Raw genomic sequence first — 15,091 nt, 5'->3', positions numbered from 1 at the left:
GGAGGGGACCCTGACACCTCCCCAGCAGAGCCACTTCCACCTCTGTTGGACTTTCTGTTCCAGTGCCTCCTCGGGACGCTGTCGGTTCACTAAGACTGACAAATCTGAACACCACAGCACCAAGACCATTAAAAACCAGAGAAAATTAATTGGTTTTACACCGTGCCTGATAACCTTAATGAATGGATTAGAACTCCATTCTGATAAAGTGCTTACAATTGCAAAACATGGATTTTAATCATTTAAAAAAAACACAAGTAATTAGATTTTAAATGGCGACGCAACCAGCTGCCAAGCAACATCACTTGGGTTTTGCCAGAAAGGCTCTCTGGGGGTCGGAACAGATCCAAACAGTCAGTCCTTACAAATAGAGTATTATTTTGGATGTGTCCCATTGCCCATTGAATGTTGAGAAACAGGGTCATGTCCCCTGGATCATGTCAATAGTTTGGTAATCTCCTAGCACAGTACAGTTACATTCCAGCTGATAGGAATCACTGCTGGAAATATTGGAGAAGAGTTGAGGAAAATACTATATTTGTAGGAAAAATACAAAGAATGTTTTTTTTGTTGAGGTCGGTATGTTAAAATGTAATCCATGTTTACATCAGGGGACTGCGATGTTCACCAGACTTGAGTTATTTAAAAGGTCGTCACTCGTTCTGTTTTGAACCGGACAGTCTGGAAATTCCTAGTTTGTAAACTGGACACATAAATTATTCTATTTATTTTATTTACTTCCACATCTTCTGAGGTGATGGCACGAGTTTTTAAGATTACCAAACTTTTCAATCAATCAAGAGATAACCTCCGTACTCTAACCATGATCTTACACCTTGACCTGTCCTATCCTTCCACCATCTCCTCCCCCCACTCCCTCTCACCCAGCCACCGTCTGTTCTGTTTTTTGTTTTTTTAGTGATGTTGGTTGAGGGATAAATATTAGCCAGGACACCGGGGAGAACTCCCCTGCCCTTCTTCGAAATAGTGCCATGGGATCTTGTACATCCACCTGAGTAGGCAGACAGGGCATTGCTTTAATGGCCCATCCAAGAAGAATCAGCCTAGATTATGTGCTCAAGGCTCTGGAGTGGGGCTTGAAACTTTCCGACACAGAGGCAAGAGTGCGACCCACTGACCAAGGCTGACACCAGTTAAGTACTGCATTTTAATATTAATTCATAGATGTATTCATTTGTAGACTGATGTTCCTAAAATGGCTGATTCTAGCACAGAATACTGGATTGGATGTGCAGGTGGAAAACAATTTTGTGTTTAAAATAGATGGATTTTATTTTACACTCAGGGCTGTAGAGAAGGTTGGTAATACATAGTTTGGACAGTTTTCAGTTATAATGGAACCTCATTATTTACATTCCAATTATCTACCTGCAAAGAAGGAGGCCTTTTGGTCCATCATGCCTCTGCTGGCTCTTTGAAAGAGCTATTCAATTAGTCCCACTCCCCTGTTCTTTGAGGTGAGTGGGACTAAGCCCTGTAATTGATGTGTGCAGGTTTCTGTTGTAGAATAATCTGGAAACATTTACCATGGGATAGAGGTCCTTCTTGGCCAGTCGTGCAAAACGGGCGGTATCGTATCAGCCGCCTATTATACACCCCGTTTAATAATCAGTTCTATTCTTTACTCAACAAATGGTTAGAATGTGGAACTTGCTACCACATGGAATAGTTGAGGGGAAGCTAGATAAGTGCATGAGGGAGAAAGGAATAGAAGGATACGTTTTAAGGGTGAGACGAAATAGGGAGGGAGGAGGCGCATGTGGAGCATAAACACTGGCATAGAGCTGTTGGGCCGAATGAGCAATATTCTGAGTGACACTGAATTTCTTTTTTTATAAGGCAGAATAAGTCATATTCAAACTGTACAGTGCACAAATCAGACCACACCTTGAGTACTGTGTCCAGTTGTGATAACGGAGACTTAGGGGAGACCTTGTAAGCATTGGAGGTAGTTCAGAAAAGAGCCATGAGGCTGATGGCTAGTGTCAGAAAGAGCCTCTGCCAGGTTATGAGGAAAGACTGGAGAAACTTGGCCTTTTCAGCCTTGAACACAGAAAAATGAGAGATGATCTTCTAGAGATACATGATAATAAACAGTATGGAAATAGTAAATCCAGAGTATTACTTCAAACTAAATTGCAAGAATAGGACATGGGAATGCAACTGGTAAAAGCAAAATTTAGGCCTGATATCAGGAAGTTCTTCTTCACACAAAATGCGATCAGCACATGGAATGAACTTTCAGGTAGAGCAGTGGATGCAAACTCCCTGGAACTATTTCAGAAAAAATAATGCAGCTTTGGGGAAGAGTGTAGAGTCTTTCACTCTCAGTTTGTTACTGTATCTAGGATGCCACACATCTGACATAATATACTGCAATGAACTCAAACTGGACAAGGGCGAGTGAACTGTGAGTGAATAACACCTAGCAAACTATATTCAATAATAGAAACCGACTGGAAACAGGGATTTTTCTAGGTTGTGAAAATCTGATAAATGTAATGATATTCTGGTGATTTAATTAGTTTTATAGATACCTTTACAAAGTAACACTGCTGAAAACTGCCTTCAGAAAATGAAGCAAAACTGGCCCTGCCTCATAGTTTGATCATTGTTTATTTCATAGTCCACGGTCCAATCCCATTTAGCAACAATCAGTTTTTTCCAGACAATATAGGTAGATAAAATCTGTAATGGTAAACCCAATTAAAATATCAGATCATCAAGTGGATCACTGTGAATATCCCTGCAGTTGTTTACGAAAAATATATTTTGCGAGGCTTCAGAGGTATTGGGGTGGAAATTGGTATTCCCTGTACTTGGGGCGTAAAAGAGATGCAAAGCAGGGGGCCCACTGCTCAATTCATGGGGTCCTTTTTTTTTTAGGCGTCCCGCGGCCCCCACTTTTCTGCCAACTCCAGGTAAGTTTAAAAATATTACCTGTTTAAAAAAACCCATCCTGTGGAGCCAGGAGGAGCAGAAGTTCTTCCCTGACTCCATAGGTGTGGCAATTGTCCCCTCCCCTCCCCTTGTAGCTCGCTTCAGTGCCCCCTCCAGGGACCTGAGAGCAGCAGCGGCAAGGCAGGTGGGCTGACATTGATGTCTTTGCTCTGGCGAACTGCCTGTGGAGGCACACCCAGCACCAGCAGCTCTCGCCGAGTATGCTGATGACACCCTAGGCCCAATTTCCATTGAACCTCGGGCCTCTTGGTTCACCCTGCTGTACCTGGAAGACTTATTTCTAGGCTACTGTCTCTTTAGAAAAAACAGTTTCGGCTTCTGACACTTGCCCTGAAATATGCAGTAAAAACATGTTCTTCTTCAATCAGCAAAATAAAATCACGCTGAAGATGAATAGTTCTTCCAAGAAAAAATATGAATAATTTGCCTCACAGCTTTTTCAGACTCTCACACAACACACTATTTGGTGGCCTCTCCACGTGACTGAATTAAGCAGCAGATGGGTTATTAACAGCTGATACTGGCGGCCGTCTGGCTGCGTCATGCTGAGGCCACGCTTCTGTTCGTCTGTGGTTCTTACCTCTCTGCACTTAAACTCAGCAGCGGAGCCACACTGGTGGCAGGCCGCACCAGACCAAAATTACAGAGATGCCACTGGGAGTCTCTTTTCGCCAGCCTCAGATGAGACTGGAATTCTCAACCATCAAAACAATTGGGAAAGAAAAGCCCAGTGCAAGCGGTGTAAACAATTGACAATTCCAAAGCTGCAATTAAGAAACGGAGGTAGTGATAAATTATTTAGGAAATGGAGATTGAAAAACTCAGTTGTCAGCTTGTTTGACTAAAATGAATGGCAGGCTGGAATAAGGAATAATAACCTGCGGGGGGCCCATTACCTCAAAATGCTGAGCACCTGACTCCTGACAAGATTACATATTTGAATCTTGGAACAAGCTGTCACTCGGACTTGTTCATCCCGTCACAGGTGACTTTTTGCCACTTCAGTGGTCCCGGACTTTGGGGACAGCCTCAGAACTACTGTTCCTGTCAGCACCACCAGAGTCCAAAGTACATGGTCAAAGGGCACATTTACAATGCACCTCAAAGAAAAAAGCAAAGAAAAAAGGAACTTGCATTTATATAGCGCCTTTCACGACCTCAGGCCTTCTCAAAGCGCTTTACAGCCAATTAAGTACTTTTTAACTAAGTATAGTCACTGTTGTAATGTAGGAAATACAGTAGCCAATTTTGCCCACAGCAAGATCCCACAAATAGCAATATGATAATGATCAGATAATCTGTTTTAGTGATGTTGGATGAGGGATAAAAATTGGCCAGGACACTGGGGAAGACTCCCCTGCTCTGGTGCTAAGAGATCTTTTCCATCCACCTGAGAGGGCAGATGGGGCCTTGGTTAAAAGTCTCATCCCAAAGACAGCACCCTAGCCTCTGGAGCGGGACTTGAACCTACAACCTTCTAACACAGAGGCGAGTGTGCTACCTGTGCAGGAATGCATGGGCGTTTAGGGTATCTCCACGTCAGTCAGAGATGCTAAGAAAAATTTAGAAATTTGGGGTCAATCTAGGAAATTGGGGGGCAGTTTCAATCTCTGGACAGAAGAAAAGACTAATCTTGCCTACCTCACCCTGACATCATTACCCAATAATCACCAACAAGTCACAGTTATAAATCAAAATGGTGAAGTGATTATCGCATTGCTAATATGGCTGTACAGTGTGCAGTAAAATGTAACAGTTCATTCACATCTGGCACTGCAAATGAGCAAACAAGCCAACACCTGTGATTGTGGTAATCACAGGCACCATCTTTGGAAAAAAAAATTTGCATTTATTTACAGATGAGCCAAGATATAAATTACAAGATATTAATCACTTGCAGGGAGGCCATTTTGATAAAAATGGTTCCTTTGTCCTTTGTCCCCTCACCAAAACAAAAAAAAATGGCTAGCACCTTTTCATGAAGACTGTGCCTCTTTAACAGTGAAAAGTGACAAACAAATCTGTGGGCTGAGTTAATTCATAATGGCTCAAGTCATGACCGTGCTTCAGGGCTGTTTCTGAATGGTGGCCACAGAATCTCTTGAACTGCAGTTAACCCACAAAGAATAATGGGTTTGGACCCAGCTCAGTGATAACATGCGATGAGGGCCTGTGAACAGATAGTATGTGGGAGGGGGAAAGGGAAGAAGAGGAAATGGGAGTGTGCCAAGAGTTAAAGATTAATCTGTGGAATTTTAATCAGGAGTAGTGAGATGGTCTTACAAATGGCTGGTCGACTTAATTATTCCCAGAAATGTTATGATCAAGTCCTCTGCACCCTACCTGGCAGCAATATGTCGGAGATCGATAAGGGATTTCTGCTCAGTTCTTCCCCTCGCTTAATGTGTACTAGGTCAAAATCAATGTGAAAAGTACTAGTGCACTATTGTCCAGTTGGAAAGAGTTTAATTACATTTTCAGCTCAATATTGGTTTTGGTGACACATTACAGATTGTAGAATTAATTCAAAATGGTTTAAAAGTAGGTAGCCAGGGTAACGGTCCTCGCGAGTATTTCAGCGTGCTGGTCAGGGCGTGTAGGGCACGGCTTTACACTTCTAATTTCTCAAGAGATTAATTCCTGATGTTCCGACAGACTGTCATGAAAGGTGTCGAGAGGCCAGGCCGTTTTCTGCAGAGGAGGGGGAAGGGAGCAGACAAATGGTCCCAAACGTCAGAAGGCTGGGCGGGGAAATTTGTGATTTCCCCCCCAATCTCAGAATATCGAATGATGCTGGAAAAAGAGTGGAATAAAAGGCCCAAATTTAACCATTTCTAAATGCAATATGAAGTTATCACTGTATACAGGAAGATAGGAACAGGAGTAGGCCATTCAGCCCCTCGAGCCTGCTCCGCCATTGAATTAGATCATAGTTAATCTGCACCTCAGTGTCACAGAAACACAATTTTCACATGTACCTTTTGATATTAAAATTAAAACAACCACTTGAGTGCACAGAAAGGACTTGCATTTATATCATATCTGTTGTATCCTCAGGATGTCCCAAAGAGATTCATAGCGAATGAACTATTTTTGAAGTGTAGTCACTGATGCTGTGCAGGCAAACACAGCAGCCCATTTGCACACAGCAAGGGCCCACAAACAGCAAGTGAGATAAGTAGCCAGTTAATTTGTCTTGGTTGAGGGATAAATGTTGGCCAGGACACTGGAAGAATTCTCTGCTCTTTTTTGAATCATGCCATTTTACATCCATCTGAACAGGCAGATGGAACCTCAGTTTAACATCCCATCTCATCTGGCACCTCTGACCGTGCAGCACCACCCCTCAGTACTTCACTCGAGTGTCAGCCTAGATTATGTGCTTGAGTCCTGCAGTGGGGCTTGAACCCACAACCTTGACAGAGGCCAGAGCACTACCACTGAGCCAAGCTAACACTTTAGTTTCCCACAGTATGTTCACCAGCTTGGGCCAATTCATAGTCAACTATTTGAACTTCTGAGATAAGCATGCTTTTGTTGGTCAAATATACCAATAACATGGACCATAAAAGGGCAGAGGCATTTTAAGATTAAATAATAACTGAACAAATGTTAACTTTAAAGCAGAAAGTAAAGGAATGCAAATCATTTTACACTTCTAGGGTATTTTTCATACCCTTATGAGAAGCTGATTTTATAGATACACACCCGAGAGTACCAGAAACAATAGAGGTGAGGGACAAAGTGAGGGTCTGTAATCTCTATTCAAGTAGTAGACATCCACAAACTTGCACTGTTGGAATGAAAGGCTTGCTAGGAATTTGCACAGTTCTGTGGACAAAGTGTGACTCCAGGCCTGTGGTGTTTTATCAGGCTATGAGAAACTATGACAGAAACAGACTATGGTGAACTTTGAGAGCAAATATGTTGTTACATTACCTTAAGGAATCAACAGTATCTCTTCTCTTCATCCAAACACTGAGGTAATAGTCAGTATTGACTTATCTCTGTGTCTTAGAAGATTTATATCTCTATATCTCTGTATCTCTATATCTCTAGATTTCTGCATGTTTGCACAGAAGCTGAAGGATTAATGATTGTGATATAAGTTTTATGTTTGTCAAGTGAATAAGCTGATCATCAAAAAAAAAATAGCAGTCAGCCAAAAACAAAATTTTTTCATGCATGCCAGACACGGACCAATGTTTAGCTGTTACACTGTGCATGGACAGCACTGTAAGCTACTGATCTCATCATTAAAAAGAGAAATTTTGAGGGAACTTCTATTCATTGGGCCTTGACAGTGATGCGGAGCAGCTGGAAGCTCACTGTGCAGTAACCAGGGAAACCATGTTGGAAAAAGCAAGAATGTTCCTTTCACTCTGCAATACGTTCCCTTATACACCAGTGTATAAACTGGATAGCAATTAAGGATTTTCAAAACAATCTCATGTATTCAAAATGGAAAAAGTTGCCATATGATAGATATTATAAGAATAATTGCATTTAGATAGCATCTTATCACATTTCCTGTACTTCTGAGTCAAGGTGATAAACATGGTCCATTAGATAATGATAAATTAATTGTATTTTCCAAACCAGGGCTGGGCTGTGTGGCTCATCACCAGTGCAATCTGTGTTGTATAATGAAACTGGACAGAGAAAATACAAGTTAAGTTGAACATTAATATATGAAAAAGGTCCTAAACAATCCTGTATAAATTGTGAAAATTTTATTAAAAATCTTGTTATATGCTCAAAGCCACAACACCCTCAACCAGTTCATAATAGATACTGTTTATAAATTTATTCCAATTTCATTCCCATGCGTTATAACATCAGTCAACACCCTTAAGTGTTTTATTGCCATAGGTGTCTGATGTTTCCAATTGATGCTGAGGTTTCTGTGCTGGTTGTGTCTGTTACTTCAGTTCTTTAAAATAAGTGACCGTAATAGTCAGTCAGTAAAGCAGAACATAAGAGGAAGTGAGTCTATCTGGCATTGAGTATAGGAAGGTGAACAATGTGACTTTCTCAGTTAAAAAACGGGCTTATCCCCATTCACTCCTGATAACAGAAAGTCTCAAAACCTGCACTTCCCTTCTTTCCTGCTGCCACATTCTTTCCGACTCTAACCTTTAACAACCTAACTTTGAACTAATCAACTTCTGGTTACAGAGAACACCAAAAGATACATACTACAACCAACAGAAAATTGCAGCGACACTCTCCCAAATGCCCCAAATGCTGAACCTTGCAAGAGTTTTTACGTGTGATATTCAGAAGTCCCCCTTTTAACCTTTTGCAATTTTTGGACTCGTAAGCAGCTTAAAGTATCCAGCCTGGCATTCTGAATGTGTGTTCTGTAGGGATTTACATTGCTAAGTGATGATCCTGGTTTCATAACCTAAGATGTTACATCGAATCCACATCACAGAAACAGACCATTCAGCCCAACTGGTCTATGCTGGCATTTATGCTCTGCATGAGCCTCCTCCCACCCCTCTTCATCGAACCCTATCAACATATCCTTCAATTCCTTTGTCACTTCTGTGCTTATCTAGCTTCCCCTTAAATGCATCAATGCTATTTGCTACAACTACTCCTTGTGGAAGCGGGTTCCAGATTCTAACCACTTTTTGGGTAAAGAAGTTTCTCATGAATTCCCTATTGGATTTATTAGTAATTATCTTATATTTATGACCTCTGGTTTTGGACTCCCCCACAAGCGGAAACAACTTCTCTGCGTCTACCCTATCAAACCCTTTCTTGATCTTAAAGACCTCTATCAGGTCACCCCTATGCTTCCCTTTTCTAGAGAAAAAAGCCCTAGCCTGTTTAGCCTTCCCTGTTGAGTATATCCTCTCAGTTCTGGTAACATCCTTGTGAATCTTTTTTGCACCTTCTCCAGTGCCTCTATCTCCTTTTCATAATATGGAGACCAGAACTGTGCACAGTACTCCCAAGTGTGGTCTAACCAAGGTTCTATACAAGTTTAACATAACTTCTCTGCTTTTCAATTCTATTTCTCTAGAAGTGAACCCCATTGCTTCGTTTGCCTTTTTTTTTGCCTTATTAACCTGCATAGCTACTTTTGGTGATTTATGTATCTGTGCACTTAGATCCCTTTACTTCTCTATCCCATTTAGACTCTTATTATCCAAGCAGTATGTGGCCTTCTTTTCCTTCCTATCAAAATGCACCACCTCACACTTATCTATATTGAAATTAATTTGCCAATTACACACCCATTCTGCATGTTTATTAATGTCTTCTTGTATTTTGTTGCATTCTTCCTTTGTATTAACTACACCCCCCAATTTGGTGTCATCCTCAAATTTTGAAATTGTACTTCCGATTCCTGAGTCCAAATCGTTAATATAAATGGTGAACAACAGTGGTCCCAGCACTGATCCCTGTGGAACACCACTTCCCACCTTTTGCCAATCTGAATAGCTACCCTTAACCCTTACTCTCTATTTCTGCTTAGTAGCTAGCTTGCTATCCATTCTGCTACTTGTCCCCTGACTTCACATGCTCTGATCTTAGTTATGAGTCTACAATGCGATATCTTATTGAAGGCCTTTTGAAAATTCAATATATTACATCTACTACATTACCATTGTCTACTTTTTGTGTTACTTCTTCAAAGAATTCAATAAGGTTGGTCAAGCATGACCTTCCCTTCTGAAATCCGTGCTGACTATTCTTCAATATATTTTCATTTTCTACATGTTTTTCTATTACATCTTTGAGTAAAGATTCCATTATCATTGCTAGCACCAACATTAAGCTAATTGGTCTTTGGTTCCCTGGACTTGTTCCATCTCCCTTTTTAAAAATAGGAATCACATTATCTGTCCGTCAGTCCTCTGGCACTATTCCCTTTTCTAATAAATTTTTATATATATGTAATAGTGCCTCTGCTATCTCTTCCCTAACCTCTTTTATTATGCATGGATGCAATCCATTCGGACCAGGGGTTTTGTCCTCTCTAAGTTTTATTAGTACAACTTCAAAATTTATTTTGGTTATCGTAAATAAGAAAATTGGCAAAACAACATTGCTTATAATAAGTCAATTTATACACATTAACACAACACTTTGGAATTTTTTTTATTGTGTATATATTTTCCAGTACACATTTACATACCTCATTGTAGCCTAGGTGACCAAATATTTGTACTGGGTTTCACAGAAGTCTGTAAACAGAAGGCTTGGTACATCTTTGTACGAAGACTACAAGATGTTGATAGGACTTATTTAGGTTATATATTTTTACCTAAGCAAAAAGATGAGGAAAAAAGTCCTTGTTTCTGTATATATTCTTGGAATTGTGACTTTAAGAGCCACTTATAAATTAATTGGATAAAGGAAGTTTTTTTAAAACAATTATTTAAAAGCTGCACACTCAAACGTAAAAACATTTTCAAATAAGCAATGGCTAGGTACAGAATATTAGTTTCTGCAGATTGACTTCCAATGGGTAATTTGGTCAGTAGATTAACTTCCTTCCAGCAAGTGTAGCTTTAGAAATGATTAGTGTGGGTGTATGGGATATATCTGGGTCACGTGGGCTTTCAGGAAAGGGCTCCCAAGTACGGATTACATCCCAAGTTACAGAGGGAATCTGTATGTTACTCGTTCTAACTGGCACATATCCCATGATGGTTCACCCACATCTTTCATGCATATACCCAGGCCAGCCCCAAGTAGACCATAAGATAGGAACCTTCTGCCAGCATCACACAATGGGCAGCAGCTCAGTCTCGCAAGACCCTTTACGATGTAGATAGAGCCCTAGGTATCTGCCTTGACCACTACTGGTCTGCTGAACCCCAGGTACTGTATCATCCTGACCCTCAAACAGTGCATCGGTCCTAGCATATGCGCAACTCCAGTTTTCCTCTCTACTCTCCTCCAAGTGCCTTGTGACAAAAACCGCACACTGACTCTAGAAAATATATTCTTTTGTTTTCTAAAAGAAAATGTTTAAAATGTCATTAAAAAAAATACACAATTAGGTCTCAAGTCACGAGATAACAGGTCACTCAAACCATGAAGCCATGCTGCTAGTATCACTGCCGTGGTTTAGAATTTCCATTTCCTTTGTGCGATGACAGCTGAGCAAAGACCAGGGCGACGACTTATCATTTTGCTGGACAAATAAAAAGAGAAAAGGAACTGTAAATGCTGGAAAGCTGAAACAAAAATAGAAAATGCCGGAAACACTCGGGGTCGTTTTTCATCTTCACCGCCTGGGCGTTAAGAGTCGGCCGGGAGGACTGCAGAAAAGAAAATCTGGCGGGAACGATCGCAGGCTGGTAACAGAATCCACCTGATTTTCCTTCCATTGAAATTAGTGGAAGGAAAATCCCGCGGGCTCTATGAGGAACGTGTGACCTTCCCCGCCAGGGGTAGTGCTTAGTGCTTAAAGACAAAAATCTACCCGTAAGTGTCAATAGAGAATAAAGACAGGTTAGTATTTCGGGTACAACCCTTTAACAGAACCAATATTCTCTTCACAGATGCTGCACATTTCCAGTATCTTTTCTTGTTTTTGTTTTGCTGCTATGAGCTCCTTAGAGACCGACATGTGTTTCACAATATGGCTCCCAGAAGTCAAAGAATGTAATAGTTGACTACCTTTGGACAGATGCCACAGCTATAGAAACCTTATTAAGAAAGCACTGCTGTTGAAGTATGTACTCAAGCAATAACAAAATTGTATTAGTTAATCATCTACCATCTACCTCAGAAAGTGTTTTTTTTAACAGTATAATGTTCCTGCAACAGATTTGGTCAATCTGCAAAACAAAAGTGTTCAAGTTAATTTGCAGTCAAATTCAGCTTGAAGGGTTCTGAAATTCCAACAGAAGTCTAAATTGTAATGCTATGTTACACAAACAGAAGTGACCAACAGACTGTTGAAAGTCTAATTTGATGCTGTAAAGGGATCAAAGGGTGTCCAAATTAAATGTTTTGTCAGTATAATGAAAATAAATATTTACACTGTGTTGATGCTGTGCCTCCAGATCTTGTTTGTATATATAGCACCAAGTGTATCGTTATTTCAAAGTATGCAAAAGGACTGAATATCATGGCTACAGTAACTTTTTCTGCACTTTAAGTGCCTCAGTTCAATGCAGGATTCCTGAGAACTGGAGCTAACTCTTTTACAGTCTTAGATCCAACAAGTGATTATCCTCATTTTGATATGTATAATACAGATCTGGTGCATCAGGCACCACCAAGGTGCTGCCTATGCTCAGTCCCTCCCCGGACTGCCACGGTTTAGAGAGACAGAGCACACACTACAAGTTAGCTGTTCTTCTCTGATTTATCACCAAAAGGCAGTACTACTTCCTTCTCACTGGACTGTCAGAAACACATTTTAAGAATGAATGTGGACAAATAGGCCCTGAAAGTCCACAGGCTGTGATCCCGATGGTTGCGCCCTCCAATGCCAATCTCTGCTGGAGTTTGCGGAGTCATTGGGAGGGTACCTCATTTGCATGAGGTAGTTGGGCACAACTTTGGTGCCTACCCACCCCAACTACCTTGGAAATTGGGACGGCCAAGCATAGTTGGGGTGGGCGTAGGAGTTGCCCAAGCACCCTACTCCTGAACCAGACACCCCTCCTATTGGCTTAAAACAAGGGTTCAGGCTATGTGCCAAGCCTGGAACGCACTGATGGGACCTGTGTACATCCTAACAGAGGCCAGTGTGCCTCGTCTTTCTCAGCATACCACTGCCACCATTACACAGGATCCTCATCTAAGGCTAGTAGTGAGAACTTCCGGATCAGGGAGTCTCTGCCACTGGCATCGTCCGCAGCCCATCATTTGCCTTGTTTGAGGTGATGGAAGTCTGGTATGTTTGGTTCAAATGCTTTTATCAATTTGACAGTCAACTACCAATCATGTAACTAGCCCTCATGATCACAGTTGTCTTGTGAGAAGAGCAGTCATTGTGTAGCTCACAAAACACCAAGAAGTTGACTACAAAGTGTTACATACAGTGGCCACAAGAATATTCTTTTCTAAATATGCTGCGCATAACCTCCTGTGGCCCTATATTCCTCTGAGAACTCTACATTCCTCCAACTCTGGCCTATTGTGCATCCCCCACTTCTTTCACCCCACCATTGGCGACCGTGCCTTCAGCAGTCTAGGCCCTAAGCACTGGAATTTCTCCCAAAACCTCTCCACCTCTGTCTCGTCTCCTTTAAGACTCAGTTTAAAACCTACTTCTTTCACCAAGCATTTGATCACCTGTCCTAATGTCTCCTCCGTTGGCTCGGTGTCAAATATTTGTCTGATAACTCTCTTGTGAAGCGCCTTGGGATGTTTTACTATGTTAAAGGCACTGTATAAGTGTAAGTTGTTGTTTGTTGATTGCTGTGCACTGAATACAAGTTGTCTTGTTTTTATTCACACTGTAGTCATTAATGATGGGGCACCAGATAAGACTGCCTTTGCTGATGAAGCTGGAAGTGAGGAGGATTTGTACGAGGACTATCGGAGTGGAAATCACCGATACGGACACCAAGGAGGAGGTGGAGAGCAGCTGGCCATCAATGAGGTATCAGGCATTAGAGAATCACACAAATTATTGTTTGCTCAGAAAACTGGGCTAGTGCACAAGAGGTTGTAAAAATCCGCTAGTCTCCTCATGTAGATCAATCAAGTGTTGCAATATAGCCTCAAGAGTAATTCCTCAAAATTATTGACCATCAGGGCAAATCTGCCAGTGTTATAAATATTTTGCTCTCCAAATATTCAATAAGTTACACGGTTAAATCTTGATGAGCACATAGCCAGTTTGCCAATAAACTACTGCTTGATCAACATTTACACAAATTGCAGATAAAATTGACAACTGGAAATCTTCACCACGGCCCATTTAATCATTCTTCAATTCAATTTAAACGACAGCAGCAAATTTTTTTGTTTGTTTGCAAAAACACATTTTACCCAGAGGTGATTACACTTCGAAAATGTGCTGTAGTCTTCAGGTGACACTTGTCAATTGATTTACTGTATTTACTGCACTGAACCTTAAAAATATATCAGTAACTTCACTGATACCACCCTCCTTGTGGGAAGATGTGCTTGAAGAGAGTATAGGTTGGTGAATGGGTGCTACAGTAGTATGGCACTGTCTTTGACCCATACTCCCCTCATCGGGACTGCAGGATCACTGAATTTATTCTACAGTGTCAGACTCACATTGTATTTGAACGAGCATTCTTCAGTTCAATGTGATGCTAAAATTAGAAATTCTATACAATGGGAATGAATGGCAAATGTTTGAGACCATTGGAAATTCTATATAATGGGAGGGAATGAGAAGTGACTTGATATATCGGGATTCTGTAGAATAGATGTGAATGGGAAGTGACTTTGGTACATTGGGACTCTATTGAATGAATGCAAATAGGAAATGGTTTGGTGTATTGGGATGTGATTAAAGAAATGGTCAGTATTTATAGTATGGTTGCATAGTGGATATGGACTGGTGGACCACTGAATATCATTCAGTGACTGACACAAATACCGAACCTGTAACAAGTGAAGTCCAGTTTTGTAATGGCTGCATTGCACTGAATATTTTTGGAGTTCAGCATATTCTATTTCTGCCACAACAGTAATGCAAAAATTATACTGATGATTTAAAACACATTTCTAGTATTGCTTGCTTCCATGGAGACAAAGTGTTGCACAGAATGCTCAATGTTGTGGTTTGAATCAGACTGTTGTTGAAGAATGTTGCCCACCTTAGTATCCTTTGGTCCCAAAGCAGGCAGTAATGTTATGGTACAAGTACAGGATAATAGGCTGCAGTGAATAACATAGAGATTACTGGATAGCACTACGACATAATGGGAGCAATCACAAGACTGTCCTCTCATTGATTCACCAACCTCATCAACCATGGGGGTAATTTTTACCATTACCGGATGGGCGGTGACCTGGTGGAGCAGATCGCCCACTTGGTACTTATCCTATTGAAGTCAACAGGACGAAAATCGGGCAGGTTCTACAATGGGTGATCGAACCGATCAGTTGGATTATCGATCAGGTGGTGAAGGTGAAAATGGCCTCC

The 15,091-nt window shown here is 41.1% G+C and overlaps 1 protein-coding gene across 3 annotated transcripts in view; it reads left to right on the top strand.

Annotated features, from left to right (window-relative positions):
- arhgef4 (Rho guanine nucleotide exchange factor (GEF) 4) overlaps positions 1–15,091 on the top strand; it is a 132,213-nt gene that overhangs the window by 45,380 nt on the left and 71,742 nt on the right. For all 3 annotated transcript variants that reach the window (XM_067995519.1, XM_067995517.1, XM_067995520.1), the window contains one exon: positions 13,428–13,567. In XM_067995519.1, coding sequence (XP_067851620.1) covers positions 13,428–13,567 — 140 coding nt within the window. The remainder of the gene's footprint in view (positions 1–13,427; positions 13,568–15,091) is intronic.

Source organism: Heptranchias perlo, chromosome 13 (genome assembly GCF_035084215.1).
Source record: "Heptranchias perlo isolate sHepPer1 chromosome 13, sHepPer1.hap1, whole genome shotgun sequence".
In the NCBI taxonomy this organism is placed as follows: Eukaryota; Metazoa; Chordata; class Chondrichthyes; order Hexanchiformes; family Hexanchidae; genus Heptranchias; species Heptranchias perlo.
Note: the sequence above shows the minus strand (reverse complement) of the source record. Positions and strands in the feature narration are given on the sequence as shown.